General features: G+C 43.2%; 1 protein-coding gene across 1 annotated transcript; it reads right to left on the bottom strand.

Moving 5' to 3' along the window:
- Positions 1–5,635: 5,635 nt before the first annotated feature.
- On the bottom strand, positions 5,636–7,459 carry LOC311588268 (uncharacterized protein). Its single transcript, XM_084765800.1, has 2 exons — positions 6,677–7,459; positions 5,636–6,119 (listed from the first exon to the last, which is right to left on the bottom strand). Exons 1-2 carry the CDS (start codon positions 7,061–7,063, stop codon positions 6,102–6,104), a joined length of 405 nt encoding a protein of 134 aa, XP_084621926.1. The 5' UTR covers positions 7,064–7,459; the 3' UTR covers positions 5,636–6,101.
- Positions 7,460–26,822: the final 19,363 nt, after the last annotated feature.

Raw genomic sequence — 26,822 nt, 5'->3', positions numbered from 1 at the left:
CCCGGGGCCAGATATTTTCTCAGGGTTTTACAGTGGACTAAGATAAAGGCCCACCTGAATAGCTTCATTTTAACTTAATTGTCACTTCAATTTTTTTAGATATTCAATATATGAATTCTGCAAGTGCACAATTCAGACCAAAAATACTACTTTTGGATACTGTTTTCCTACTGAAGCCCTAATTGTAAGTTTATATGAAGTTTTACCACTTAGCTATACATAATGATAAAAGTCAGGATTAATGGCTTGTAGTGAGCTTACCACGGTCTTCCATCCATGTAACCACTGTGTGTGTGAAAGTGACAACTAGTTTCTAATAGTGACTACACACAAATCATGTTCTCCTGTGGTTCTACCTTGAGTTTCATTAGAGACAGAAAATGGTCAGACTCTGCGACTGTGTTTAACCAATAAATGCAACAAAGTGATCCTGTACCAATTTCAGGATGAAAATTTAAAAAAAAAAACTAGGAAAGTTTTAATTTTGTGCTTTGGAGAAAGCTAAGGCACCATGTTGAGTTTAGGCGTCGTGCTGGGGGGCTGCACAGGCAGCTACACACAGAGGACAAGTTAGAATCCTCCAGGAGGCTGCCAGTTTTCTAGCATCCAGCCGACTCTTGCCTTCCAGCCTTCAGCAGCATGGTGCTGGTCACACCAGCAAGCTGGATCAGCCGACAAGCTCGATCAAGACCTCAGCTGAGACCACACAGAAGAGCTAGCTACCCAGGTGACTTCACTAAACGGACAGAAAGACAATAAAACAGATGTTTGCTTATGGAATGAATAAGCAAAAAAACACCGGGTTCCTCTGAAAGTCATCTACAGAAGGTTTGCCAGGTCCCTGACACTTAACTGAGAAGCTCTGAAAGATTTCTACAAACATGACAGAGGCTGGAATGCCATTTTGTGAAGGAATTCAAACAAAATCTATCAATCTACAAAGCTGCATTTGCCAAGTTACCTATAGAGCTGTTGAGATAGAGGGGGCGGGGGGGGGGGGGCGAGGCGCAGAAGCTGGGTGCGCTTCTGCACCGCACCTCTGATGGCCACGCCCACTTCAGGAAACCTAAGGGAACAGCTCCTCCTCCTTCTGTTACTCAAATTACCAATATTCAGCGGGTTGTCAGCTGGCAAAAGGTTATAAATTGTGCTCAACTTCAGCTTATTTTGTTTATTCCAATTATAGTTTGGGAAAGACAAGAATGTGGTTCATAAAGCAGAGACCAAATTTTATAGGACATTGAATTTCCCATCCCCAAGCCTCAATGGTCTCCTTTGGTAAACCTCTATTTTCTGTAAATTGCTCCTACAAGTGAGAAGTTTTATTTAACCTTGGAGGTTTGCACAGTCAAGTCAGCTTCCAGGGAGGGAGACACGGAGTAAGTGGCTGTAAATTCCAGGGTATTCTACATAAGGGCACTTAATGAGCAAAGTAATACATATGAAAATTTAAAGCCATTTCTTAATTTTTTTATTTTATGTGTATGGATGTTTGCTCGAATGTGTGTGCTCACACACCACATGTGTGCAGTGCCTACGGAGGCCAGAGAAGTCATCAGATAACTTGAAACTGTACTTAACAGCTCCTTGTGAACCACCATGAGGATGCTAGAAACCAAGCCTGGGTCCTCTTCAAGCACACTGAGCCATCCCTCCAGCCCTAGAATCTACTTTTATAACACTAACTCTCCTGCCCCACCCTGGGGTCATAATCATCAGACATGCCCAACAGGGTGTAGGGAAAGACTATGACTCTGACTCAGAATCCACCTTCTCTCCTCCCCAATGGATCACAAGCAAACCTCTGAAAATTCTGAAGATGAAATGATCTGAAAACTGTGGTCAAAACCCTGCAGCGTATATGAAATGCTGTGCCCACATTATTAAGCAGTGGATTATTGTTTCTCTGAATATTTATTTATCAGTGAACCAAAGGTTAATTCTCTCTCTGTAAATTAAATGGATTTGTAATTAGAGCCTTTGTTTAATTTGCTTTAAGGATCATTCCTGTTTATATGTGGGCTTCATTTCCATCTTTGACTGGAATTGCTTCTAAAACCCAGAGGCTGCTAATGTACATTCAGACCAATGTATTTCAATACCTAGAATTATGATTAAGGATTAACAATGTGAATTTTTATTTAAAAAAAAAAAGCTAAACACAGCTTTTGTGGTGGCTCTTCTGTTGGTGGCTAACGACCATCTGTTCCTGAAAATTTGACCTGCCGAAGCCCTGTGACAGGGCACGCCTGCAGTAGCCCCTCCAGTGACATGCATGTGGCCTAGAGCACAGCTCCTCAGTTAGCCACTCTTCCCAGGTAGAACCGGGGAAGAAAGGGGGATAATCACAACCCACGCTGTCCCTCTTTTTCCATTTCTATTTTGAACCTCTGCAGAAAGCCATCTCCAAAGGTTAGGGGACACTTTCAATTGAGCTCAGGAAATTTCAATTATTTGGGTGCACCATGGGTCAGGCATGTGCAGAAAAATGGTTGATTCAAACTTTTTCACATCGCAAGAGCTGGGAGGCAGACCCAAGGGGGCTGGGCAACTGTGTATGATGACCAGTTTAAGGGTCACTTTGAGTCACAAGAAAGGAGGGGGGGAAACCATGAAAATCTGTTGGTACTTAAGTTCTGCTCTGTTATAGGTGCTAACAGGTGGAAAGAGTGAAGTCCTCTGAAGTTTCCTGGATGAGATGATTTTGGGAGCCTTGACGCTTTCCCAGCCTGCCTAGCAGACTCCACCACCTGAGGGCGCTGCACCTGCTGGTCACAGGTTTGGGATTTTGCTTTTGTTTTTTGGAAATTACAAATCATACCTGACTTTCTGGTGATGATCATAGAAGAAGAAGAAGAAGAAGAAGAAGAAGAAGAAGAAGAAGAAGAAGAAGAAGAAGAAGAAGAAGAAGAAGAAGAAAGGAGGAGGAGGAGGAGGAGGAGGAGGAAGAAGAAGAAGAAGAAGAAGAAGAAGAAGAAGAAGAAGAAGAAGAAGAAGAAGAAGAAGAAGAAGAAGAAGAAATAGTAGTAGTAGTAGAGGTAGGAGAATCCTGTCTTCCTTTATCTTCTCTCACCTATCTATTCCGGAGCTTCTTGGAATAAATGTTGACAGATTCTTCATCAAATAGCAACCCAGGGAGCTGCTGTATTGTTACAGCTATCCAGGACCTGCCTGCCTTGTCTGCTTCTGCTGTCTGGGCCACAGCATAACAGGATTAATCCGCGCTCCCCAGGACACCCACCACCAGCCCTCCCGAACTTGCTTAAGAGAATAGCCGGGTTTGCTGGTGCAGACTTGTAAACTTCCCACTTTCAATGCTGACTAGGGACTCTGAGCTAGCTCCAAGGCAGCCTGGGCCACATAGTAAGAGACCCTGTTGTAAAAGAAAACAGACAAACAAAAAAATAACAACCAGCACATAGAAGTCGTTTAAATATTTCAGAGGTATTTTCAGATAGGACTCATACTGAAAGTGGTCCCCTCTGTCCTACACATGGGCCCATAATCACATATACAGCTAATCCATACACAATAATAAATATGTTAAACCTTATGTGGGCCTGGGAATATGACACCACTTGCTAGAGTGTCTAAGGGTCTGCGTGAGACTCTGGGCTTAGTCCCCAGCACTGCATAAAACAGGTATAAAGAGGCATGCCTCTGACCCCAGCATTTAGGGACCCAGACAGAGATCAAAGCCATCTTTGGCTACGCAGTGAACTCAAGGCCAGCCTGGGCTACATGAGACCCTGTCTAAAAGAACAAAAACACAACCAACACCTCTGTATGAATCCACCCTTTTCACTGCTGGGAGGGCTAAAAGGAGAAACGGAGAAACATGGAATGGTCCTCTCGTCAAAGAACAGAGAATCTTAGAAAAGTTTAAAGTCCATTCCTGAATTGACACATATGAAACATGGAGCACATCAAAGCAGAATTGATGTAGGCATGGATTTTATTTCTGTGTGGTGGGTGACATGGCTCCTGAGATCCACAGATTGTGTCTGCATGGCTAAATTATCAACTTGCAGGATTATAACAGCATTTAATAGAAAGGAGATCTCAGCTGAAGAGAAGGGAGCGCTCGTACGCAGAGATACAAAGGAGAAAGGAGGAAGAAGCCTTCAGCACCATAATCACAGCGGACCCCCCAACACACCTAGAAAATTAAGGGGGGATGAGAAAACTCTTTCTGCAATTTTGTCTTTCTTCAGATAAATTAGCAGTGTAATTGCCTTGACAGCTCTCTTCGCTCAGTGGGCGGAGACACAGCTGGGCCAGGGATGGGAGCCAAGCCAACCTTGGTCGGGATGAAGGGTAAATCCCAGCAGGGCAAAAATTCATCTCTCCTCTTTACCTCTCCCCTCTTGAAATCTGCCTTCATAGAAGAACTCTGCTTTGGGGTTGGGATATAATTAAAGCTTATCAAATTATCCCACCCATTTCCTTATACACAACTACGCCCCTGTATTGTGTTTCTTACTGATTTACCGAGGTACCTCCAAATGTTTCTCCGACACCATTTGTGGGTAACTCTTTAAGAGATTGGGGTCCTTTACAATTCCAGCTTTATATCTGGTTGACCTCAGCCCCTCCCATCTTCTGTGTGACTCTGCTGTAGTCTAAGAGTATACTGTCTTCATTAAAATAATTGGTTCAGCCAGCCTATGTGTTTCTTCAATAAGATAATTCATGAATTTGTGGTGAATGAGAGAGAGGGTGAGCGGAATTTCTCCCCTTAGCTGTGGCAGCAACAAGAGCTGCAGAGAAACAGACAACATTAAGAAAATAAGAGATATCTTGAAAACTTACCCTTACAAAGTGCCATGTTATAATATGCCAGTCCCATGGAGTTAAAGATTGTCACTATATTTTAAGCGTGGTCCCCTCTAAAACTCAGATGATGTCAACATGGTGGGGGTTGAAGACTGAGCAGTGTGGGCTCCTTTCTCAGAGTAAGACTGGTTGCCTATAAAAGGTCTGTCAGGAGGTCATTGCCTCTTACCATTCCATCTGCCTCCATCTGATGACACAGTATCTCCCCTTAAGAAGCAGCAGCCCTCACCAGACTGAACTAGTGGGTGTCTTTGATCTTGGACTCCTAGACTATAGAAATGTGAGAAATAAATGTATGTTCTTTATAAATTACCCAGTCTCAAGCACTCTATCCTAGCAACACAAACAAACTAAACTTGAAGGAGTTCAGCCAATACAGCTGTGCAGTGTATGAACGTGGCTGAGGGTGTGAGCTCTTTCCACTTGTGCTCTGAAACAGAACTCCACACACCTCACGTAAATGGCAAAAAGCTGTAGACACATTCACGTGGACCTAAATGAGTTTGTATTTACATAGGATGCATAATTTTCTAAGCCATTGTGATTGTCATTATTTTCCCTAAATTATCTCTGAAATATATACATATTTCAAAAAATAAGGGCTAACCGGGCACAGTGGTGCATACCTGTAATCCCAGGACTTGGGGAGGCCTTGTGAGTTCAAGGCCAGCCTGGCCTACAAAGCGATTCCAGAACAACCAAGGCTACACAGAGAAACTGTCTCAAAAAAACAAAACAAAGCAAATGAAAGGGGGGGGAGGTTAAAACGTTCAATATTACACAGGTAATCTTTCCAAAGTTGTGAAATCAAGAATCTCTATTGCTTATATGTGCATACATGTCTTGACTGCTACAGAACAATTGTTACGTGATGTACCACCATCAACCCTTGGTCCTTTGTAAATACACTTCTCCCACTTTAGGGCTGGAGAAATTCTCAGTGTTTAAGAGCACTTGCTGTTCACACTGAGGACTCAGGTTCGGTTCCCAACATCTGTAGGGCACCTCTCAACCATCCATAACTGTAGCTTCAGGGGCTGGGATGACCTCTTCTGGCCTCTGAGATTACTGCATCATGAGTGAACATAACGCGCATGCAGACCAACAATCACAGACATAAAATCAGAAATCTCAAAGGACAAGGCCCACACACGGTTGTTGTTGTTGTTGTTGTTGTTGTTGTTGTTGTTGTTGCTTGTTGCTACTAAGTCTGCTGACAGTAGGCAGGTTTTCTCATGTTGTCAGTATTCAGGGTGTCTTCCAGTTTAACATCGACTCTCCATCTGGAAGAGTTTCAGATGGGCCACTTAGAATTCATGAAAATTTCGAGGGAATAATTAGCGTGCCATAATTCTAGCAACAGCATATGCTGTAGCCTGTGGTCAACAATTTATCCAAAAGACTTTTTAAAAATTTATCCATAAGTATTTTAAACAAAATCAATCTCCTGAGAAGAGAATCAGCAAGTTTGCACATAAATATCACTATTAAAACTAAAGCTCAAGTCGGGGGTGTTGGCACACACCTTTGATCCCAGCACTCAGGGGCTGGAGCACGTAGATCTCTACAGGCCAAGGCCAGCCTGATCTATATAGCAAGCTCCAGGAAGCTGAGGCAAGACATAGAAATGTTGTCTCCAAACAAAGCAACTAAAATTATGCAAGTCGAGCAAAACCATATACTTTTCACAAAACTCATCAAGGTAAAACATTAGATTTAAAGTCAATAAAATGTATAACTATTTGCATTCATCATTATTTGCATGTATCTAAGAACAACAACTATCAAGTGCATTTTGTAACCATTGTCAAATAATACTGCATTTTTTAGAAAAGCTCACCTCTGTGTCGCTCGCCTTCTTCTCTGAGGTCTCACGTTCTCGTTTTTCTTCTGTCTGTGTGTTTACCATTGAATCCATTTTCATCTTCAGATCTTGAACCGATTTTTTTATTTCTTTCATCTGGTTATTTGCATTTTCCTGAATTTTTTCCAGTTCCACTCTATGTGCTTCTTTTATGTCTTTCACCTGTTTGGCTACGTCTGCTTGCATTTGATTACGAATTTTATTTGTTTCCTCCATTACCATCCTCATTACCAAGGATTTGAGGTCATTTTCTTGTGTTTCCGTTGTATTTGAGTTCTCTGGGTTGTTTTCTTTGGGATAGCTGGAAACTGGAGACGCCATGTTGTTTTGGGGTTTTTTGCTTTTACGCTGTTCTTTAGACATCTTGCCGTCTCTGTTTTTGTTGGGTAGCTTCCAGAGTTGAGTGGAGGGAGTTTGATGATAGATTCACTTGTTTTCTCACAATTTCCGTAGGCTGGAAGCTCTGATGCTTCACTGGTGTGGATGGCAGGAGGTTAGCCCTGTCGTTTTGGGCTCTCACAGCCAGTGATCCTCAGCTCCCCTGTGCTGTGGGTCCTGCAATCGGTCTGGGTCTCTGAATGAGCGTTGGGTCAGGCCAAGGTATCACAGCTTTCCGGGTCTCCTGCCAAGTCCAGCCAGGGATACTGGGCCCGAACCACGTGTCAAGCTCAGCTAGATTCTCAGGGCCTGAACCATCTGCCACAGCAGGATTACTGCAGCTGCGCTGAGCTCGAGCCTCCGGTGGAACTGAGTGCTCCGCCCCGCCTGCGTCACAGCAGGAGAACTGCAGCTGCGCTGAGCTCGAGCCTCCGGTGGAACTGAGCGCTCCGCCCCGCCTGCGTCACAGCAGGAGAACTGCGGCTGCGCTGAGCTCGAGCCTCCGGTGGAACTGAGTGCTCCGCCCCGCCTGTGTCACAGCAGGAGAACTGCGGCTGCGCTGAGATCGAGCCTCCAGTGGAACTGAGCGCTCCGCCCAGCTGCGTCACAGCAGGAGAATTGCGGCTGCGCTGAGCTCGAGCCTCCAGTGGAACTGAGTGCTCCGCCCCGCCTGCGTCACAGCAGAACTGCGGCTGCGCTGAGCTCGCGCCTCCAGTGGAACTGAGCGCTCCGCCCCGCCTGCGTCACAGCAGGGGAGCTGTGCCTCGGGCAGAATTGCTTGCTGAGCTGAGCCAGCTTCTCCATGGCACAGCGCACTGAGCACATCCGGGACTCTGGGGCTGAACTGTCCGCCGAGTCCAGTTTGGGTCTCAAGGCACCACGCAACCCAAATCCTGTCCAGACTCCCCTCTCCCACAGCAACTCCCACTGTCCACCACACCAATCACCTCCACCAGAAGGCTCTGAGCTGCAATCATCAGCCGCCACTGCTGCTGACGCTGGTACCGCTGGTGTCGCTTCTGGTGCTGCTGCCTCTGCCTCTGTTGCTCCGATCTGAGAAAAATCGGTGCTCCTCCCGTGTGCAGGGGCATGCAGGTCCTCCACACCCTGGTCCTTCCAAACCGTGGAGCACTCCTGCTGCCGTGGTGTGGGGACCTTGGTGTTCCTGGCTCAGAAATCTGTGCAATTGCCTGACTTGTTCACTGGAGCTTCCAAACACGGTCCACACTGCTCGCCGCCATGTTGGATCCCCCAATACTGTGTTTTTTAACTGGCAATATCAAAATACTAACAGTAGCTATCCTAGGTTCTGGGATCACTGCAATTTTCCATTTTATAATCTTCCATTTTATACTTTTTATTTTTTATTTTCTATAATGAAAATATATTGCATTGAAAATGCATCTTAAATCTAAAAAACAAACATCTGTCTTTTTATTTTAGAAGACTAAATAAATGTCTTATCCCCTATATCTCCAAATCTAAACTATTGGGTATTTTAAGAAAATCCAGTTTCTATGGCCATGGTCCAGCAAGTAATTCTGCAGAACATGTCTATACAAATTGGAAATAATAAGTACATATTGAAATACATAATAAAATATTCACCAATGATTATCACTCTCTAACTGCTTTTTGATTCTGTGATTGATTAATAATTAATAATTAATTCAGTGATATGAATAAAATCATTAAAAATCTAATCATCTTACACACAAAGACTTAACCTTGTTTAGACTTTTGATTTTTAGTTTTCTGCTTATTTGAAATATGGTCTCAGGTAGAAAAGCTGGCCTTCAACTCGATATATTAACCAAAGATGGCTTTGCTGCCTGAGCCTCTTAGACTTGGTTACACTTCTGTTTTTAGTCCATAAATGCAAGCCATTCCTCCATTTTTAATAAGTTTCAGAAGTGCTCTCAATGTTAAAATAACTCTAAAAATACATGTAATTATTGCTATTATTTTAGTAACTGGTATGATTGTACATAAGTGCCATGAAAGCTTGGGAAACTGACAATCTATAAAATTTAGAACCCATTTGCCATAATACTGAAAGACTTATATTTGCAAGGATTTTATTTTAATATGTTGGGAAAGAGCCGTGCTGTTAAGAAAGCAAGTGAACCAGATTCTTCAAATGATGTAGTGCACTCAGTCTTTAGAGGACGAGGAAGAACAAGAATTAGTCACCTGGCCTCTAGTATCATATCTGCTCTCTGTCCATCTAAAGCTTGTTAAAGTAATAAAACCCAAGGAGCAGACTTGGCCATTGCTGTAAAGAAGTTTATTGAGATGATGCAATAGACCTCCTTAAAGTTCAAAGAGTTAGACATGAAATTCGTTGGTTTTAAGAACAATATGTTTTCAAAGAAAAGACAAACACTGACTAGCAGTCAAAAGAAGGCAAATTCATAAGGGTGTAGTCTCCTTAGGTGACACAGAGAGATGCATTTCAAAGAAGGAATCAGAATGATAAAGACCATTATGTTATATGTCCATGGAAATGAGAGATGTGAGAAGGAGCAAGGTGAGAAGACCTGGCAGGCAGGAGCAAAAAAGGAAATGGCTGGCAAGGTGGCTCAGATGGGCAAGGAGCTCAGTGGGCAAGTCTGGTGGCCTGAGTCCCATCTGCAGGACCCACATACAGATGGAAGGGAGAGCCAACTCCATCAGGTTGTCCTCTGAATTCTACATGGGTTAGCACATGTGTACACACAGAGAGGAGACCAGGAGAGGAGGATACAGATAGATGATAGATAAATAGATAGATAGATTGATTGATTGATAGAGAGATGATAGATAGATAGATAGATAGATAGATGACAGATAGAGATGATAACTAAGTAACTGATAGATAATTAATAGAAGCTGATATTAATATTGACAAATAAAAATATTTTAAAGAAAAACAAGATGAGTGTCCACTGCACTAGCCACAAAAAGATCAACACCCTTGATTTCTTCCAATCTTCAGGCAAGGCTCTTTGGTGTCCCCCAAAAGAAACTTAACATGGACTGAAATGACCAAATATCCACTTTGCTGTGGGGTGAACACAGACTCATGACTTGGATCTGGCAGTTATCAAGATCTTCATATGCAGACCAGCTTCCAAACAGTTGCTTCACTTCAGAATTGCCTGCTCTGGAATTCTGTTTCAGTCTTCAAGTCTCATAACACTTTCCTGAGCTCTGACTCAGGGTCCTTGTGCTCATTAAGTAGGCTGGCTCCTCTGGCCCCATTGTGGCACTGGGAGTTTAATCTGACCACCATCCTAGTCTGTGAAACTTAGATGATTTATAATTTGAAACTCTATGAATAGATAATGTGGTACATAGATGCTGTATTTATTTCAACCACCTCTAAGAAGCTTGGTGTTTGAGACTTATGCAAATTTGCTGAATTAAAACTGTAATTTATGAGAGGAAGCTTGAATCTAATCTTTCCCATTTGGGAGCCAGAAAAAAAATGATGAGGAAATCATCAAAATGAATATGGATTTGTTTTGTGCAGCGGAAACTCTTATGTGGAAATGATCTATAGGGCATTTGGCTGAGCTTCCTGCCAGTGTGAGATTGCTTCCTATCATAAAACTTCAGAGGTCAAGTCCAGACCATTTTATCGTAGGAGTCAACATCTAACAGCCATCAAGGACCTTGTGTGTGATTCTCAGACAATGACTCCAGTTTAAACCAGTGGCCTTCGACTGTAAACAATACCATCGTCTAGCCCCACCTAAACATATTTTCTGCTTGTAATTTGCTTTCAGACACTACAAAAAAAACTGGAATACATAATTATAAGTAACTATACACTCACATGTATAACTGGCTTATTAAGTAATCCCAGGGAAAATGCATTTGTTCAAAAAGTCTTTTTCTTGTACATCTTTGCACTGGTTCAAAAACTCAGGTAACCCCATTCCCTACACTTTGAATGCCACATCAAAGTAAGCATCAAACAGCCCAGCTTGCCTCAAGCAATTCCCTTGACCTTTAATAGGACACTGGTAAAGATAATCCTAGCTACTAATACAAAGCCCAAGTGTGTCCGCTGCTTTCAAAAGCAGGATGAATAAATGAATGAATGCATGAACAGATTCCAATCCAAAATTGGACTCGAATCTTGTCATGTCATTGTTTTACTTAAAATGTCCATCTGGCAAAACATCCCCATAGCTTTTAAGATAATAACCAAATCTTCAATGTAGCCCACAAAGTCACTAGAATAGTCACTGGAGAAAGGAAGGATGCTGGACTTAGAGCAGATGTATGAAGAGTACCAAGGGAAAGGGGGCATGTCTCAGTGGCAGATTGCCTGCCTAGCAGTACAAGGACCTGGGTTCAGTCCCTAGAACTGCAAAACAATTTTTTTTATTTAAAAATAGCATTAATTAAAAGGCAGCTCAGCTGGGTGATGGTGGAACAAGCCATTAATCCCACCAATTGGGAGGCAGAGGCAGGTGGATCTCTGAGTTCGAGGGCAGCCTGGTCTACATAGTGAGTTCTAGGACAGCCAGGGCTATACAGAGAAACCTGTCTCAGAAAAAGAAAAAAGAGGGAAAGAAAGGAAGGAGAGAGAGAGAGAGAGAGAGAGAGAGAGAGAGAAGGAAAGAAAGAAAGAAAAAGAAAGAAAGAAAGGAAGGAAGGAAGGAAGGAAGGAAGGAAGGAAGGAAGGAAAAGGCAGCTCTTCTCTCTAATCACCTATATTGGTGATGTTTGTTTTTTGGTGGTGGTGGTGGTGGGTTTTTGTTTGTTCGTTTTTGTTTTATTTTGGGTTGCTGTAATCCAAAACCTAACCAGAAGCTGATAAAGTCAAATTGGCAGTAGGCAAGTCTGTGAGGCATCTTCTTGAATAATGAATGACACTAAGGTGCCTAGCACATTGTGGGCTGTTACCACTGGACAGAAGGTCTTGGGTTATGTGAAAGCAAATCGAGCTTATCAAGGCATGGAGAGTGAGCCAGTAGGCAGCATTTGTCTACGATGTCTAGTCAGTTCCTGCCTTGATTTCTACCCTGACTTCCCTCAATGAAGAATGGTGGCCTATAAGATGAAATACACCTTTTTCTTCCCAAGTTGCTGCAGGGTGTGGTGTTTTATCACAGCAATAGAAATCCAACAAGAACAAGAGGCTACAGTCATGGTGGGAAAGGCAGGGTGGCAAGTGCATGAAGCAGCTGGTCACATTGCATCAGCAGACAAGAGACAGAAAAATAGACACTGGAGCTCAGTTGGCTTTCTCCTTCTCCATTTTTATTAAGTCTGGAACCCCAGCCCATAGATAGACCCACATTCAAATTGTTTTTTTTCCTTCCATAGTTAAGCTTCTCTGGAAACACTGTATTACAGGCATCAAGATTAACTGTCACACCATTTATTTTGTCTCATTTGAGATAAAAGGATATAAACAAAAAATCCAGATGCCTACAGGAAGACCCAGGTGCTATGCTATCTCCGACCTAAGGGTGAGTGAATAACACAATACCTGATGCATGAAGGCCACCAACCCAAAGCTGGCAGAGTCCTGGGAAGCCAGGACTGTCATCTACAGATGGAAGACACCGGGAAGTGAACAAAAAGTTGACTCTGACTTGGACAGGAAGCCCCAGGTGGGAGCTTGGAATCCATCTGTGAGCTACCATATTCTCTCTAGAAGAAGGTTAAGTTGTGTGCTGTCTTCCCCTCCCTTACCTCACCCTGCACATCACCCCCACCCCCCACCTTCAGCACAAGGGATTGAACAGAAGGCCTCATGCAAGTAAGGCAAGCATCATCCACCTTCACATGGCCTGTGATGACTAGTCTCAACTGCCAAAGGGAAAAGGGGTCCCAAAGAACCACCTCCATCAGATTGGCTTGTGGGCATATCTGTGGGCCTGGGCTGTATAGGGGAAATAGCTGAACAAGCCAGAGGGACCAAGGCAGTAGGCAGGGCTCCTCTTGCTCCCTGTTTCAGTTCCTGCTTCCAGGCTTCTGCCTTGACTCTTCCTTGGTTTTCTTCAGTGATGGACAGTAACCTGTAAAATGAATTCAGTCTAATGCACTGCCTTTTGCTTTGTTTTCAATTTGCGGAGCTCTCTCTCTCTCTGTCTCTCTCTCTCTCTGTCTCTCTCTCTCTCTGTCTCTCTCTCTCTGTCTCTCTCTCTCTCTGTCTCTGTCTCTCTCTCTCTGTCTCTCTCTCTCTCTCTCTCTCTCTCTCTCTCGTGTGTGTGTGTGTGTGTGTGTGTGTGTGTGTGTGTGTGTGTGTGTGTTGCACCAAAGCCACAGGCATCAGATCCCCATGAAGATGGTCTAAAAGGAGGTTGTTGGTGAGTGGGTGCTAAGAATGAAACTCAGAGCCTCTGTTAACACAGTATGCACTCTTATCCACTGAGCCATCTCTCCAGCTCCCATTACATTTTTTTCATAGAGATTTTATTTTGCCAATGGAGCAGACATCTCTCAAGTGAACTAAAGCTCGTTATTCCTAAAGTATCTCAGCTCTGTGTAATGTCCCAATAATCCCAGCACTTTCAGACTCCCCTCTGCTTAACATAATGTGAGGCAGAACAAGTCTTGACTTACTGGAGCTTCACAAAATGGAACAAAATGCTACAGGGGGAAAAAAGAAGAAAACATAGAATTTAAAAGCAAAAGGGATCCACAGGTTTTAGCTGCCATTCTGCAAACCTTTTGTCAGAACTCTTACAATACCTTCATCACTAATTAATCAATAATAGGGTGTTAGACAGATACAACTCTGAGAAAACCAACAAATACATGTTTCAAAAGCTGCTAACAGCCTCATCCTCTCATCAAGAGCCATCATTTCAACGTTTTGCTCGATAGACACTGACAGGGTGTATTAGGCCAATTATGAGGTAGAAAATAGCATGTAAAATAATTGCAATCATGATCAGGTCCCAGCCTTCCTTTTCCCATTTCCTCCACCCACCAATAATCATCTCCTCCATCCACTGCTCTCTGAGCAGCTTGCAAATTCCCATGGCCTTCCAATACTTTTGCTCATTAATTTCTTTTTATGTGGAATTGTCCCCTTCGGCTTTTAATTGCATTGAGGACAGAAACCAAAGCTAAGTCATCCCTGTATCCCCTATAGGGGATGTGCCTGGATATTTAAAGACACACAATCAACGTCTGCCCAATGAGCCTTCAGTCATTATTAGCGTGGTCTTCACATGGCAGGGCTCCTGGAGGCTCTGTCAGCCTGTACAGCTGGCCTTACTCCAACAGGAAAACCCAGTTCTGCAAGACAAGTAAATAAAAGGAGTCAAAGCCAGTGGGGAGATTGAGACAATAAAACCCACACCATAAAAGGCAGCTCAGTGGAACTCCCAGTGAGCGTGTTGGTCAAAAGTAGAGATGTTTGGGAAGCGTTCCCCTTTCATTAGGAGAGCACATTAGACCCCATCCGGATTAGACTCTCTTCTTTCAAAGACTTTGGGTTTGTCCAGCTCTGGTTTCAGGAAAGCGTAGACTGCCTTCTGTTGAGACTGCCTCCTCTTTGAATTTCACCTCTCCCAAGGTCTACTAGAAAGGTGACTCAGTTCTCCTTAGAGTGTAAGGGTTTGGGCAATTAGGTGCACCATTCCATTTACTTAGAGACATTCCTTAAATGTGTGAAATGATTTCAATCAAGCTCACGTTCACGCCAAAGTTGATGGGCGCATTCAGCTCTTGTGTTGACAAAGCTGGATATAACTGAAGTATTGCGTACCCTCTCTTAGTCTTATGGTTTGAAACGATGTAAATGTTTTATGCTTAAACGCTGACAATGATAATGTTTTGTTGTTGCCTCCTATATGCTGATGTTATGGTGTACATCTTTAATGTCATCCATGGGACTCTATGCTGAGATCTTGGTCCCCTATGAAGCACAAAAGGAAGGTCGAAGCTTTAGAAGGCAGGACCTAGTGAAAAAGTCAGCTGATCTTTCTATAAAATCATATCTATCTGCTGCACCTAAGATGTATATTCTTGTGATAAAAATAGACTAGTAATTGATATGACTATGACTTGATTAACTTATATAACTTACTTGTCTAAACAGCCTACAATAGAGCTTTCAAAGTATTGGAAGTACTGGAAGTAAACCTTGTATTATAATTGAGTTATATGGGCACAATACCATATATTAAAAATATATGGTAGAAATAAATAAATACAATGTGTATGAAGAATAATCCTAAATTTGAATTCTATACCACTATATCTAAAATTAAGCCTATTTTGCATCTAAACACAAAATTCTATACCAGTGAATTAAAAATAAGCTTGTGAGTAACAATTAAGGCATTAAATTGAAAAGTAGTTTCACTAATATATTTTTTGTTCTATCTGCCCTATTTATTTCTATATTCCCTCTTTTTTCTTTTCAACCCCTATCTCCAAACCTACGAATTTCCAATAAAGGAAAAGAGAGACATCTCTGCATCCAAAAGTAGTTAGATAAGGTCTTCAAAAACCTCAGAGACATACAGAATACACCATTTTTAAATGTTTTTATTATTTTAAAGATTCATTGACAATGAGACAAGTTAACACCTGGCAACACCCAGCCTATCTCAAAGAGGATGATGAGCATCAAAGAACCTCCTTATAGAGATGGCTTCAAATGTGTCAAACAAACCACTGGGGAAAATGTCCTCATTTCTACCATAGGCAGAATTCTGCCTTAAAAAGGGCAAGCTTGAATGCAGGCAAAGTCAATGGCCAAACTCTGCCAAGACAGGGTAAGCAAGTCCTCAATAGTTCCTGCCTCGCAAATATGTCTGTCAGATATATTGGGCCAGAAGGCTGAAGATGATGCTCCAGTGTTATAAAGAATTTTGGGTGACTGCTCAGGTAGCAAACTGTCTCTGTCATTTGGGAAGCTGCTAACCTGCACTCCCTATATACTCAGGTAATTAATTTTATTCCTTCTCAAGTCTCTCTCTGATGGAGTTGAAGACCAGATAGTTTAGTTTTACAATTAAGCTTAGTTGTTTAGGGGTTAAGATGTTTTTAGGTCTAAGTATAAGTTTAGGTCTAAGTTTAGGTTTAAGTTGATAATGACTAGATATGATAGATACTTATTTACATTCAGAATTTTTAGACTCACCAACATAAGAAAGATGTTTTCCTTGAGGCTGTCAAATACAAATAGCCAAAACACTAAGAATGTAACATTTATATAATTTCTGATTGTTTCATAGTTCTTCTTGCTATAAGTAGTTTATTAAACATATGTGTAATAATATAAATGTATATGTAAAAAAATACAAAATATTTAATGAAAAGAAGTCAGCTGATCATTAGGGTTATGTTCTTAAAGAGGATATTCAGAATACAGATCCTCATCTTTCCCTTCATTCCCCTCCTTCCCCTCCTCCCCGCTCCTCCCAACTCATCCTTAAGTGAACAGCTTTCCCCCACCCCCACCATGATGTTCTTCCTTGCCACTGGCCCAAAAGCAATGACACCAACATACTATGGATTCAAACCTCTGAATCTACAAAACAAAATAAATCTTTCCAACTTGTAAAGTGTTTTTCTCAGGTGTTTTGTCATGGTGGTGGAAAGCTCACTACAGAACGTTCTAGGAGCTGCTGATTCATGCAATGTCAACAGCAAGAGTATTATTGCCCTCTTGTTTCAGACAAGAAACTGGAGCCCAAAGAGGTTAAATAACTTGTCTAGGGCCACAGAGTCAAGTAACAGAGCTGAAATTAGATACGAAACAAATTCTATACCCTTTTCCCTAAAATACCGTATTCTATCCCAAGTTAACAATATGCTCCAACAAGGAGTTGGCCTCTCAGATAGGAGCAGCGTTTGGGAAAAGTTGGCCAGCTTACCATCTAAAATCTTCACCGATAGGACTTTCAAAGGAGGAATAAAGCAAGCATTTCACAACTGGGAAATCTGTGAGAGACAGATGTTTATCTGCCGGTTCCTGCAGTGGAGAGCCTGCTGAACCCAGAAGCCAGAGACACCTCACCAAGACTGAGTAGATGGTGGTAGGAGAAGAGTCTGCCACGCACACCCATGGGCATCTCACCAACAGCTACCAACTATACATAGTAGGCTTAGATTTTTCAAAACCTACTTTATTTAGGGTTCTTAAACACTTCAACCTCACTTCTAACCCACTGACCAGAGGAAGGGAAGAAAGAATATTAATAAGAAAAAGGGATTGTGGACCTGTTTAGATATAGTTCCTTGGACGAATTCCACGCTACACTGTCAGGATGCCAGCAGTCCAGTCCAATCGCCAACACAAAACAGCAACAGGAATCCGTAGTAGGGGGGCATGACCCAGAAGAAAGAGCAAGGCTCTGTTGAATTGGCACAAGAGTTGGTAGAAGTGGCCGGAATCGGCTGGAGTACCATGAAAACTTATCTAGAATGTTTCCCTCTACAAAGCGAAGACCACTGTAGCAACGCAAAGCCGTCATCCCGCTGTCCAAGGCATTCCATTCACACTCCCTTCAAACATCATGCACCTTCTCATATGTTTGCCCTCAGCAAAGCATCACATGCTCTCTCACAAGACGTCTTCCAGAAAAACATCATGTGACACAATTGAGTCTTCAAAGAAACCAGAAACTTCCACTTCTGGACACAAACCGTCGGCCTGTCGCCACATTAAGAGTTTTGTTCTGCTTTCTGCCTTTGTAGCGATTTGACTCAGGGCCACATAGAGGAAGATAAAATAAAAGACAAGTGATTAATTGCTCAGCTAGTCTGTGCTCCATAAACATCCAGCTGCTCAACGATTTAGCAACGATTTAAAAACACAGACACTAGGTCCTATTTTCAAATGCCCTAAGATGTAAAACTAATATCAAGTCAATACCCTGAGGTACAGAAGTAGTTCAGTAAACCAGAATATGAGACAGAAAGCAAGTACAATTTAACAGATAAATTATAAGGTCATGGATTTAGATCAAGAACTGTAGGCTTTAAGTAGAGTGGCAGAGAACTGGATGGACTTTCTGCATTAAGAAGCATCACACAGGAGGAGGGTGAGAGTTGTGATATGAAGCTAGACTTTGCCAACTGTTGTAAGCAACACTAAATACCAACCTAGGACTCTTGGAGGAGGGTCTCGTACACCGTCAGTGTCCTGAAATCTGGTTACCACTCTGTCACAGGCATGGTTATGAATTTTAAACCATCTCCTGTACCCATGTGATGTAATGTAATGCTCCCTGATGAATCCTGATTGGCTAATAAAGATGCTGAAGCCTATGACTGGGCAGAAGAGGGAGCAGGAAGAGAGGAAACAAGAGAGAAAGGAGTCGCCATGAGCAAGTGGCCATGAGGACAGACTGATGGAGCAGAAGCTGCCCGGAAGTCATCAGATTGACAAGTGATTAGCTTTTTTGTAGGTTCTAAGAGTAAGATTACAATAGCTTAGAATCTGCCCAGCATATTACTTACAGTTTAATAATAAATCATAGTCTCTCTGTGTAAATTATTTTGGAAGCTAGTGAGGTTAAACAAAGCTATTGTTTTACTAATTACTTACGACATAGGACTTCCATTGAGAAGTGATGGAAGGAGTTCAGTGTTGATGTTTACTTAAAATAATACAGAACACATATATATAGAGAGAGGCTATATGTATATATACATATATATACATACACACACATTAAGCTGTCATTACTGCACTACTGGTAGTGTGTAGATTTGGTCTTTTTTGGTTTAATATTTCAGATAGTTAGAGTCCATGCTCGTGAGCAATAAACTGAATCAATTCATAGTATTTGCTGGTACCTTGAAGACCCTCTTTGCCTCTTCTCAAACACTCTCTCTCTCTCTCTCTCTCTCTCTCTCTCTCTCTCTCTCTCTCTCTCTTTCTCTCTCCATATATATGTGTGTGTGTGTTTTCTATGTATATTAATATTAATATACATATATTAATATATAATACAACATATGTACATATATATTAGGAGTATCTATACACTATGTCATATATATTAGTTTTATATTATATATACAGAGAGTTTGAGAAGAGAAAATGTTTTAATAAAAAGCAGGACAGGAGAATTGGTAAGGGTCTTAAGGTACCAGAAAATACTTACTATAAATTGATTCAGTCTGAAGCTAACCAGCAAGGACCCTAGCCACCTGGAACTATAAACCAAAATAAACTCTTTCCTCTGTAAATTGCTTTGGTCATGATGTTTTATCACAGCAAGGGAAAAGAAACTAAAATACCAAGCAAAAGCTATGGTGAAAGTTACCTTCACATGGGAGGAGGTGGCACATATCTGCAATCCTAGCTCTAAAGAGACCAACAGAACCATCAAGAATTGGAGGCCAGTCCAGGCTACATAGCAAGACCCTGAAGGAGAGACAAACCTGCTTTCGTTATGATCCCAAGAATGAGAGAACAGGTGATGTTAATCCACTCGAAGACCAACCACCTTGTAGGGAGCTTGATTGTTGCCAGCTGAAAAGATCCAGTGAACAGACTCTGGGAGGAGATATATAAATGAGCCCAGAACTGGAGGCGGGGCTTTTTGGAGACTTCGGGATAGATTTGGATGTTCATCACTCCACTTTGAGGTGCTCCTAGAGAGAGCCACTCGAGGGAAGGCTTTGGGGCTCCAGATCCTGCTGAGGTTCCGGGTTCTGGCTACTCCAGGTTCCAGGAGAAGAAATCCTGCTGATTATGCCAGGAGAATTGTTCCTCAGAACTGATATCCTTACGGTTTTGTTATTGTGTTTGTTAATCCTCTTTTACTATTGTTTTGGTTAGTCGGGTTATAAGTGACACAGTCTCTTATTTAATAAGTTAATAAATTGTAATAAAATATATAAGTTAAGAAAATTGACCCTACAAGACCCTGTCTAAAAAAAGCAGTTACACTGCTGTATAGGACAGATGCCATCTCTCTCCCTGTCTCTACTTCCCAGTGCTGTGGTCGTCAGAACAGATAAAGAATGTATGTTTCAGTAATTCCTTGGGCGACTTTTAAAGCTGAATGTTTGATGGTTCATTATTTTAGTCTCTGTCCAATTTGTTAAAATAACAACAGGCTTTCCACAGAAGTGGCAGGTTTACTTGGGAATAAGGATGACCTACTCACTCACTCTGGAACATGGGGCTTGTAAAGGCACAAAGGCACCTTTGGCATGTTGATCCCAAAGATGGGAGAAGAAAGACCACTGACCCAAATCATCATGGCCAAATTAATTGAAGCATGTAATTAATTAAAGCGAAATTTTCTTTTTTATAATAATAAATTATTTGTTTAGTCTTCTAAACCTAAAGTGGGGCTTGAGATGTCAGCACTGGAAGTGAGGAAGTCAAGATTTTTGTACCCTAGGGCTAAGGGGTTTTCAAATGGAGGATTTAGTGGGCAAATTAGGAGGGGCTACAGGAGCATAAACATAACAAGTTAGTCCCTCCTGAGGCAAAGACACGGTTTCAAGATGGGCAAGACATGGCAGTCACAGGTGGTCATATAACCTTTTGAAACAAAGTAGGGTCGCAAGATGGTTATAAACAACTTTTTGAAACAAATACATAATTGCCATTCCTGGAACAGGCAGTACAGGGCCATTTGTAGTTAGGGTTACAGGAGAAGCATAGCCCAATCCTGGAAAAATAGAGGTTTAGTCATCAACAAGAATGAGGATAGTTTGCCTTGACTAGAAGATGACTTTTAAGCCTAAGATGGAGCCAGGCTGGTTCTTCACAAGCTGTCCCTTGCATGGGCTGGCCATTACTCAGTGTTAATGCTGGTGGTTGATGGAGAGATGTTTTCACAGAACCAGCTTTTCTGAAGTTTTCTAGGCTGTCAGAGTATTTTTCAACATTTCTTTTTCTTTAGCCTATGTGCACATAGACTCTCAGGGATTCTACAAAGGGTCACATGAACATATACAAAGCCCTTCTGCTCAAATCTCCCTCTCTCTCCATTTTATTAGAGTTTGATGTAAATGACTCTATTTCTTTGCAGGAGTGGTTGAGCTAGGGTCCTATGCTGTCAACCAACTCACAGCGATTCCTCTGCCTCAGACTTCCGAGTGGTAGAATAAAGGCCTGAGTCATAGTGACCAGCTAAGGGACTCTATTCTAATTCTGATACCCGAAGTTATTTTTTCTTTTATTTCTTTAAAGTTTCATTTTGTGTCTGTGCATGAGTGGTCACCACTGTCTGTTTGTGGATGTCAGAGGTCAACTTTCAGGATTTGGTTCTCTCTGTTCACCATGTGGGTTTGGGAGGTTCAACTCATGTCATCGGATTTGAAGGCAAGAGCCTTGAACCACTGAGCCATCTCACTGGCCTTACAGGGAAGTAAAATAAAATGATGCCATATGAAAGTACTCCTGGAATCAGAAGGTATAAGTCAAAATACCTTATAATTAAATGATGTGGTCCAGAGGACTTTAGGAATGATCATTTGCATAGATCATGCCAACGTTGGCTATAAAAGGGCGATGAGAAATTAACCAAAGAAACATTTTTGATCAATAGACGAGAAAGTCGTCAGAGAACCTGGGGGTCTGGCAAAACCAGAGCATTGGAGAAAAGGGGCAGGCAGAGATCTAACTACATCTACAATACAATTCCTGCCCCTAAGACTTAGGGATCAATGTGGAAGACGTAGCAGGAAGACTGTAAGACAAAATCAGTATTTGCTGTGAGACTGTGTCTACAAGAAGTGTCAGAGAAGCTACACATATGAATTCTTTCCAAAAAGGCTGCCTACACATGACCTAAGGAAGGACAACACCAAAATACATGGTAACTTTAACAAGAGAAAGTTCATGAGGCCTCAAGCCTAGGCAAAGAACTAAAAGCAACAAAGAAATGCCAAGAGTGGGTGAAATAGTCTTCCCCAGAGAAAAGTACACTAACTGGTTATCCAATACCAAATGAGCAGCCCTGGACATGCACACAAGTAAAATTATATAGACTGGGAAGGTTGTAATTATATATTTTTATTTACATTTTTTCATTTTTAATTTATTCACTTTACATCTCCTCCTGGTCCCAACCTCCCTCTTCCATCCCCTCTCCCCCCTTCCCTTAGTCCTCAGAAAGGGGGAGCCCTCCTCCTCTATCACCTGACTCCAGCCTTTCAAGTCTCATCTACACTACCTATGTCCTCTTCCTCTGTGGTCTGGCAAGGCCACCCTGCCAGGGAGAAGTAATCAATAAGTGGGCAACAGAGTCCATGTCAGAGGTAGCACCTAATTCCCATGTTATGGGACCCACAAGGAGACTGTGCTGCCTATCCACTGTATCTGAGCAGTGGGGGGGCCTTGGCTGGTGCATGAGTCTCTGCAGGCCCACCCTGTGCCCAGATTTGTTGGCTCCATTGGTCTTCTGGTAGAGCTCCTGTCTGCTCCATAGCCTGTACTTATACATACATACATAAATTTGTACATATGCATATATATGTAACAAAAATAGGTCATAAGTTTAAAAGTGAACAAGGGAAGATATGTGGGAAGGAGGAAAGGGAGGTGGGCAAATGATATAATTGCATTATAATCCCAAAACTTTTTACAATTTATAATTTAAAATATACACAAGTAGAGATGAGAGGAGCAGGGAGAAGCTTCTTTATCATGCATGTGGGCCCTGATGAGAGTTCCATTTGGGGGCTCCAGCACGACAGGAGGTCCTCCTCCCGGCTGTCCAACTGAATCAGTAGGGTTTAAGTGAGGCTCACTGGGAATCTAAGAGTGATTTCCACACAGTGGCAGCACTTGGGGATGTTTTCCAAACCAGACTCTAGCTGCCCACCTTCTGCCCCTCCCCTGCCTTCAATCTAGAGAAACAAGCATGCATCCCTCAAGCCTTGACTAAGTGAGTACTCAAGTAAGTGCACAGAGAGAAAAATGTTGACTCAGAATCAGGCTTGGTCCCACCCAAGGGAAAAGGGTACCAGAGTTAAATTTGTTTAAAGATAGAACCATTACTTCAGAAACTTCTCGCAGATTCCGTCAAGCAGGGCCAGCAATCGAGGTAACGGGAAGTTCTAGAAGGGCTGTTTACTTGCCAGAAGAATGAGAAAGACCATAAGCCTCTCCAGGGGCAGCAAGCTCCTGTGTGCAGCCAGCAGGAACCAGACCCGGCCGCGCAGCAGCCAGGCGGTCCAGAGATCTGTCAGCCAGGGCCCTGTGTGAGCTGCTTTTGCTCCAGCTTGTGGCCTCAGATACCATCTCATTCTGACCTGGTTTGGACTCTACGTTCTGGCCTTTGGATCTGCCTCTGTTTCCATGACAACCTATTTCTCTTTGAGCTATACTTGCTCCCTGGCCACAGCATTTGGAGTCATCCATGGTGCCTCGCCCTATGGTTCCAACATGTCGCCATCCCTGAGGTCCACGCTCAGGCTGGGCCACCCCATATCTGGTTCCCAGATGCCACTCCTTCCTGCCTACCTGCAGGCCATTGCTTCTGCCTATGGGTGCAAACTGCCCCCTTCATAAGCAAGGTAAACCTTTCTTCTGGTGGTACAGCTTCCTACTCTATATGATGAAGAACCTGAGGCCCCCTGCTGAGTCCAGTAGGGAGAACTGTGCAGCCATTAGAAGCATAGGCTTTGAGTTCAAATCTCAACAGTACAACAGTAAGGGAGTCTCTCCACACTCCGGTTCCCAAACCAGTTATTGATGGCAAACACTAAGTTATAATAAAATGTTCAGACAGCTTCATCAACTCAGGATTAGCATACAGTCAAAGCCTCTTTCCATTGAAAATAATAACTTGCATCCAAATTCTCCCATTAACGAGGTGTCTTGAATCTGCCTCTTAAGTCAACCCTACCCTTAATGCCAAGATGCACAAGATTTTCAGGCGAGGCGGGGAGGGGTGTTGTTCAGTCCGATCAGGTCAAATTGAGGTATGTCAGGGAGCAGGGAGCCTACTTCTCCTTCGCCAGACCCAATTTCTGCCGCTGAAGGCTGCCTTGGTAATGCTTGGCTGACTTCAATCCTAAGGTCACAGGGCATCTCCCATGTGGGCGCCAATGTGGCGGCCGTGTGCTCCGCTGTAGTTAATCCTTCACCAGGTTCTTGTACCGGGTCCTGGGAACTAACTTGTACATCAGTTTCCCCCTTGGACCCACCCACCATTCAAGGCCATAAGCTTGTGTTGGTTCTCTGGGATTGCCATAACACAGTGTGGTCAACAGTAGCTAAAAAATTAACAGGAAAGTATTGCCACTCGGCACGGGAGGATGGAAGTCTACACTCTAGGTCTCGCAGACTCTGAGGGGGAAACTCTCACAACCCCAGCTTCCAGTAGCTTCCAGAGAACTCTGATAGTCATGGTTGTCGATGTGTCTCTCTAATCGCCACCATGATGAATTTTCCTGCCTTTGTCTCTTCATTCTATTTTCCTCTTTGCTTATGAGGTCTCAGGGACCTCTCCTGAGAAGAGGGCAATCATGTCTCAGCTAGTAACATTTGCAGAGATTCTATTTCCACGGACGTTCATGCTCTGAAGTTTCCGGGTGGTTATGTAAACACCCAATACAAGGCTTGTTCTGGACAGCAGGGGCTGAAGGCCTCTTTCTCTCATTTGAAATCTCCAAAAGAAAGAAATATTCGTATCTCTTCCTCCAAGAGATCCATTGGGCTCCTGCCCGAGTCTGATTTCTGTTGTCGTGACAGAACACCGTGACCAAAAGCAGCTGTTTGTGCCATGCCTCCCTCCTGGCTGGCTGCTGCATCTGGCGTCATCTGTGGTACCCCACCCTACGCTTTTAACTTATCAAGATCCCAAGGCCCGGGCTTAGGCTGTCTCGCCCCACATCTGGTTTCCAGTGTCTGTTCCCTCATGTCCACTTGCCGGTCCCTGCTTCTACCCATGGGTGCAAACCGCCCCCTTCCTACATAGCAGCTTCCCGGTCACAGCATATCATAGAAGAAAATCAGGACAGAATCTGCAGCAGGAATCATGGAGGAATACTGCTTGCTGGCTCATTTCCTACACAGCCAGGGCCAGCTGCTCAGGGGACAGATCTGCACAGCCTGCCCCTCTTACATCAATTAACAACCATGACAGTCCCTTACAGATGTGCCCACGGGACGATCTGCAGTTCCATCCTCAGGTGGCTTTAGGCTGCATCAAGTTGACTATTAAGCTAATTACGACAGCTCTCTGCAAACTCTGATCTGGCTGTCTCTCAGAGCAAAAGATGACAAACGGGCCTTCTATATCTCCATATATTACAATTAATACCAAAAGGTCTGTCTGAGAATTCTTGTTAGCTGTGATTCTGTAATCTAAAAGAAACTGGCATAATTTTTGTCTTGGGGTGTGTGTGTGTGTGTGTGTGTGTGTGTGTGTGTGTGTGTGTGTGTGTGTGTGTGTGTGTGAAGTATGTGGGATGCCTGGGACATAGAGAGCATCGGACTGTTGGTAATCACTTATTTTCCCAAAAGGTAACCAGAAAGTCACCTGAAGGCTCAACACATCAGAATAAAACCAGCAAAAATATTTGCCGGATTTGGTTTAGCTCACAATTAATTGGAGCGGTACCTTTAATAGTATCTGATAGGCGCTATTTCCTTTATAGGGCATGTGGGTATATATCTCATATATCACTGGGTATTGAGTAGATGCATCGGAGTCTCTGGCGACCTCAGTATCTCTGGGTCCCTGCCTAATGCTAAGCCAAGGCAGACAGAGCAAGTTAGAAGTGGACAGAAGTGAGATGACGCCAGTCCCCACTGGGTTAAGTAGGGTTCTCTAGAGGAACAGCACCAAAAAAAAATGGGTGTGTACACAGGGGATTTATTAGATGGCTGACGTGATAGGCAATCAGTAGTTCGACAATGGCCTGCCTTCATGATGGAGAGGCTGAGAACCTGGTAGCTGTTTGTTACTCACATCGGGATGCCTTTCGCAGTCTCACTCCAGTTCCGCATGCCTGGATAAACCTGAAAAGTTGATGGTGCTCTACCTTGGAAGGCCAAAGATGCTGAAGTCTCCCGTGAGCAGGGTGTGGCAACAGCGACAGAAGATGCGCTCGCTAAAGAGAGGAGTGATCCAGGGGGCACTGCCTATGTGTACCTGGGCCACCCCGGGAAGGTGCTCCTAACTTCGGTAATAAGTCTTGCCTCTCAGTTACTCCTCACACTGGAAATGGTGGCCGTCACAGTCAAAATGGCTTTTGACTTGTGTCCGTCCTATCTCCCTCACTTCCGACTCCATGAAACCAGGGTCATTCTGAAGCAGCAGTGTCTTGGGGCTCTTCTGTTCTTACAAACCAGCGTCTCAGTTGGGACTCCAATCTGAATCTAGACCTATGGTGTGTATTCTCCACTCCTGCCATGTTCAAAGGTCTCCAGCTGATACCCAATGTGGTCCCTCTAGCTGGGGCATAGTCAGTTATAACTGGTGTGGCACACCAGCAGCTCATCTCACTGTGGGAGAACAGAGGCACTGTACTACACTTTTTGGAAAACAAAGAGACTGTTCCTAACACATTTTCTTAGTTAGAGGTCCACTCATGCGTTCCCAAAGCACCTCCGAAAACAATAAGAAAGAAGCGGGTGTCGCTGAGAAACCACAGCATGTGCCGCTCAAAGCACAGAACATCACCTCACAGTGGGGGAAGGAAAAGAGGAAATGGACCTTGGCTTTGGTGATGGCCACTTTACCAGCCTGAATGGATGAAGGTGCTGAATTCATAAAAAGATGCTGTCTTCCGCTGTGTCCATTAATGGTGACTCAATTACAGCGCGGAAGCCATTACTTTACTGTTTTCTCTTCTG

Source organism: Acomys minous (genome assembly GCF_964271855.1).
Source record: "Acomys minous genome assembly, chromosome: 17".
Taxonomy (NCBI): Eukaryota; Metazoa; Chordata; class Mammalia; order Rodentia; family Muridae; genus Acomys; species Acomys minous.
This window is presented reverse-complemented; position numbering and strand designations above follow the sequence as displayed.

Coding starts and splice junctions, on each gene's coding strand:
- LOC311588268 (XM_084765800.1), bottom strand. CDS start 7,063: ATGTCTAAAGAACAGCGTAAAAGCAAAAAACCCCAAAACAACATGGCG.